General features: G+C 36.6%; 1 protein-coding gene across 3 annotated transcripts in view; it reads left to right on the plus strand.

Annotated features, from left to right (window-relative positions):
- LOC107753405 (sodium/hydrogen exchanger 7-like) overlaps nt 1-5,451 on the plus strand; it is a 46,023-nt gene that overhangs the window by 24,360 nt on the left and 16,212 nt on the right. For 2 of the 3 annotated variants that reach the window (XM_016569538.1, XM_016569540.1), the window contains exon 13: nt 2,666-2,725. The exons of the other annotated variant lie outside the window; for it this stretch is intronic. In XM_016569538.1, the coding sequence (XP_016425024.1) occupies nt 2,666-2,725 (60 nt within the window). The remainder of the gene's footprint in view (nt 1-2,665; nt 2,726-5,451) is intronic. 3 annotated transcript variants of the gene reach the window in all.

A 5,451-nucleotide genomic window follows, 5' to 3' on the forward strand; every position in this document is an offset into this window, starting at 1 on the left:
TGGCATCAGTTTAGGAGAGAGAGATTCCTAACAAAGCATTGATTGAGCTGCATGCATACAGCCACGCACAATGGCTGGAAAACGCTGTGGATTTGCTCAATAGGGCTCTGGTAAGCAGGCTGGTTTTCAGCAGGCCTCCAGAGAAACGTGGAGTAGAGATATAAAGCACATCTGGAGAATGAGACAGGGACAGTCCATCACTGTCACACACACGCAGGTGCACACAAACACATCACATTATGCATACATGCACCGAAAATGCCATAACGCTGCGTTTTTATGCATTAAACCATTTCAAGGAGTAGTTATAAATAAGCATGAATATATAATTGGGGTTCTAGTTATTCACGAGAGCATACTGATTAGTATATTCAGTGTAGGCATTAGTGCATTAAGACTATCTTTATAAATATTAGTATTACCGTATTGGGGCCTGAATATAAGACGACCCTGATTATAAGACGACCCCCCTTTTTCCAGATGTACTTTTTGGAAAAAGGCTTTTTAAAAACCAAATCTTGTTTTTTCTCAGTAAAACACATTTTGTCTTCAATTATTTTCATATTGCATATTTTTCCTATTTTAATTTTTGTTTTGAAAGTATGGTAAAAACTGGTAAAATGTACCAACAATCACATTTTAAAAATATACACTTTTTGATATACCATTAAAAAAAAAACAGGTTGCCCATCTGAATTAGGACATTTAGGCTATCCATCTAATAGTAGCCTACCAACATCTTATTAACAGTAGAAGTTAAATCTTACTGTAGTCTTCAAATCTGGGTACTGTCTTAGGTTTTAAAATCACAAAGGGAGTTTGGTCCCATCAGGCTAACCTGACAGTCACGACTCATGCAGCTGTAAGGTTTTTTTTTCTTTTGTTTTTACTCGCGATCTTTACAACACGCATTACATTACGTATTTCATGGCACACTCGTTTTATGCGTATTTGGCGCCACCTATTGTTGTGGGTGTATTATTGGCATGTCAAAGTCTAGACCCTGAATATAAGACGACCGCGTTTTTTCAGATGTATTTCCAAGAAAAAAATATCGTCTTATATTCGGGTCAATACGGTAATTAGCACGGGTTGAATTGCAAATTTATGTTGTTGCTTTGTAAAAATGTTCAGTTGTTTTGTATTGTCAATTGACATGATTTTTACTAAGTGGTACAAAGAATCAAAGCATCTTCACTAGTGTAAGAGCACAGCAACTTTAGTTTTATGAATTTTGGCAATATAATGCATGTAGGACAATAATAAGACAATACACTGGCAAATCAAAGACATTTGGGGTTTCTCTTAATTTACATTCTGTACAGCAAGAGTAACAATCCTTTTGTCACATGGTGTATTAGTGTATTAACTGTAGTGATTTTTCTGCCAGCTGTGCTTGTTGAACATTTAGGGATTCTACCGTTGGCCTTTTGTTGTTCTACTTTTCAACTAAATTTGATGGATGTAATTCTCTCTCATTCTCCAAAGGGTTTCCATTTCTATAAATGCACTACATTTGACCCCTAGACTGGCTCACGCTACATTTTTCCATGTTGAGTGAGGGCTGCTCTCCAATACTCACACATACACACTATTCTTAACTCGACTGTGGTTGTCTCCTGCCTTTGGGCAACTGCAGGCTAATCAATGTGCAATTAAAATATGCAATCATATAACTTGTTGGAAAAAAATGTGCAAAGCTACTGTACTTAAGTCTTTATTTAGCTCAGAGAAACAGATGGGGTGCCACTGCTTTTATTCAAGCTGACTAGGTCACCTGAGATTAAAGAGAGGCTTTTGCATAGCTCCCTTTAGAAACTGGAATCGATGGTGTACTTTCAGGCATTTGTCAATGTAATGTCTGAGTGCTGGGGGGAAAAAAAGACATTAGAATGAAAAGCATGACTACTTTCACATCCACATTTAGTGCTGTTTTTTATAAAGGTATTCATGTGGCCATTGCATTACTATTGATTTATTTTAATATTTCAGTTTTAATTATTTAATGTTTACTTTAACGTTTAATTTAGTTTTAATTAACATTTATTTTAATTTGTATTTTTATTGAATATTTTTTAAATGTTATTCTTATTTTAATAAACTGCTCTATGAAAATTTAGAAAAGCTTATATACACTATAGCAGTTTTGAAATGGCCTGGACTGTGTTGCTCAAGACCTAAGCCAGACGATTCTCTTCGGCATTGGTTTAGACTTTCTTTCTCTGTGTTGGCCAGTTCTGCCTTTTCTAGAACAGCCCCAGGTTCCACTTTCTCTATAAACATTGAGCTCAGTGCACAGAGAGCCAATTCAGAGCAGGAATGTGAAGCACCAAAACACACTTTATGTATCAGAAAGGAAATGTCTGTTTTGCAGAAAGAGTTTAAATGTCTTTTGACCTATATAATTTGACTCTTTGGCAAATGCCTAAAAAGAACATTTAGCCATTACATCACTCTTTTGGAAATTAATTCTTTCACTTTTTTGTTACTTTTTCATGTGATGTCATATGTAGTTATGTACCAAGAAACACAAATAGCAATGCATAGATACAAAGACCGATCTTTGCAGTCAAGAGAAACCTCCTTTGTAGTCTTTTCTCAGTAGAAGCTGTCAGGATGTTTGATGTTTGCAGGGCTGGTCTCAAGAGTTCTGTGTTGTGCTCAGGGTCGGAGAGACCACTGCTGCAGAGAAGGAGAGGCTGCGTAGACTGTGGAATTACGTCAGGTGATGATGACTTTGCACTCTTGTACAGGTGGTGGTGACCTTACCTGGTAAAATGTACATTAAAAGCAGTCGTTTGCGTGAGTGTTTGACACTGTAATGTCTGGGCTTCTGCATTAATCAAGCACATATTTGCTTAAGACTCTATTGTACTTCTATCCCTACAGTATTTCTGCAAACTTCTGCTCCTGTTCCTATCCTGTTTTATGTTACAGTGATGTACTGAAATGAATATTCCTATCTGAAACCAACAATTTTGGTCACACTGGGCTGAAAATATCTATGCAAATATCTAAACAAATTCTTCTTAATATAATTTTTTTTCCCCACTTGGTTACAGATGGCATTAATATACCATAACATTCAACAACTTGTAAAATATTAAATAATGTTTTTAAGTATTACACAACTCTGTATATGTAAAAATGAAACTTTTTTTTTAATCTAATATACACATATTTACCCTATTAAGTGCTTAAGAATACACAACTAAGTGCAAATGTATATTTTCTGTTTGTTGCTTTTGACTGGTTTTTCTTCAAAAGGGTCTCTCCACACACAAAGGGTGTACAGTATATCATCCATAATCAATCCCTTTTTACATTAAATGTAATTAAACCATCTTTTTTTTTTTCATATGAATGCTGATTTTTGTCAGTGTTCCTATTATTGGGTTAAAAAGTAACACTTTCTTTTCTTTTTTTTCTTTTTCGGCCTGAAAACAAAAATAGTTGCTGGTATTTCAGCTCTATTCTATTCTATTTTATTCTATTCCTGCTACTGTTCCTTAATCTAATATATATTCTTCTGCTGATTTTATTTTAATTTTATTATTTTATTTTACTTTCCTACTCTACTCCTAATCCTTCACTGTTCCTATTAATCTATTCTACTACTGTAAAAATCATCTTCTCCTTTTCTACTCCGTATAAATTATTACAGCACCCCTTTATAAGCAGTTAACTTCCTTTGCACACTCAAATGTTTATTCTCAGTGGTTAGTTTCCATGATGAGCTAGTGCATTTCTTCCAGGGCTGTATTTAAAACTGGTGGGAGTCACTTTGAAAGAATGTGTGTTTGTGTGTCACTTCTGTTTTCACATTGGGGTGCTAAAGGAAATCCGTACACAAGTCTCACTGGCAAAGACTCGACACCCTCCTTGCTTAACTGCAGATGAGTAATACCAAGACATCAAAAGAAACAAGATTAGTCTTTCTAAACGAATAAGCTTCCTCTTATACCTGCATTCAAAACAATCTGTTGCCCTTGGCTTGCTTGGCTTCAGTACATCAGCAACCGCAAACACAGGCTGACAGCGAGAGCTGCTCTGTCCGTCTTACAGGAAGGAAATGTTCATTATCCACCACACTGAGATGCTTTTTGTACGGCATCTGCATACTGCGTAGACTGTGGTTAGGAGTGATGCTTTGTACTCTTACTTGATCTTTGCTTTGTTTTTTTGTCATAACTGGCCCCTCTGACCTTCATGTAAACCTTTAATGTAGCCCACCCTCCCGTTGCAGACCTAGTCATTACAGTAGCCTAATGTTTATATTATTTTACTCCAAGATATTCTTCGATTTTCTTGTATTTCATTTCCTGTTTTGTCTCTTGCTTTTCCATCTCTGAGCTCTTCCATTTTTATCCCTTTTCAACTTGCAAGTCTTTAGCACAAATAAAGAAAGGTCATTAGCTTCACAATTTTCCTTCAACAAAGTTCAAGCACCTTCCTTCCCCACTGGTTTCCCCTTTCCCAGTGTAACTTGTGTGTAAGCAAATCTTCCCTGATCTGTAATCCAGAGTTGTAAGTCCTGTTTGGACAACTCCGGCACCCTTTCTGTAAACCACTGGGGAGGAAAACCGTCTTATGTGTTTTACAGACAGATTTCCTCCAGCTTGTTAAGACACCCTGTCTGTCACCCAGGAATGCATCACTGGTATTGGCAGAAGTAGGTTTTTTTTTTAATTAAATTTTTTTTTTTTTATGCAGAAGACGGATAAGTCGGCTCTTTCTGTTTGGCGCTTATCCACATGGGCGGCACTAGAGGCTCAGAATGCCTGCGCATCTGCTAACCCTCAAGCTCTGTTTAATTTCACAATGAAGTCTCTGTTGATCCTTGGGGTTCAAAAGCCAGTGGCCGCATCATATCCACTGCTTTAATTGAGAGGGAGAATGAAAGACATTGAAATAGGATCAAATAGGATCAAAGATCAGTAAATGTACTTAAAGGCCAGAGTGAAAGTTCACCTAGTGTATCACTCATCTCAGCAAAATCTCACCCTCTGAGTTTTAAAGGTCTGCTGGGTTTTTCTCGTATTTCAGCCAGTCAAGTGAATGAGAGAACATGTCTGGCTCTCCACACAATGTTGGTTTCCGATCCAGATGGAAGTCTATGGTACCAGATCAGCCTCAAAAATAATACGTTTAGAAAACAAAATTCATAAATGCACAGCTCACCGCGACTGGCTGAACGGAACATCCTTCAAAAAAAGATATTTATGAATCTTAACCTGTCAGGAAGGTCTCAAAAACACCGCACACAAATAAAAAGCAGTCCACGCACATGTGACGATTTGCAAATGCAGATTCAACGATCCATAAATACATGTAACATCATTCATAAATGTGTGATGAAATTAATTCAAGAACTTGATATATACACATTTGTGTAAACATTTTAAATTTATTTAGGTAAGATGCATTTGTGTGAGCATTTGGGGAAATATT

This window comes from Sinocyclocheilus rhinocerous, unplaced genomic scaffold, assembly GCF_001515625.1.
Source record: "Sinocyclocheilus rhinocerous isolate Xijiao unplaced genomic scaffold, SAMN03320098_v1.1 scaffold4913, whole genome shotgun sequence".
Lineage (NCBI taxonomy): Eukaryota > Metazoa > Chordata > Actinopteri > Cypriniformes > Cyprinidae > Sinocyclocheilus > Sinocyclocheilus rhinocerous.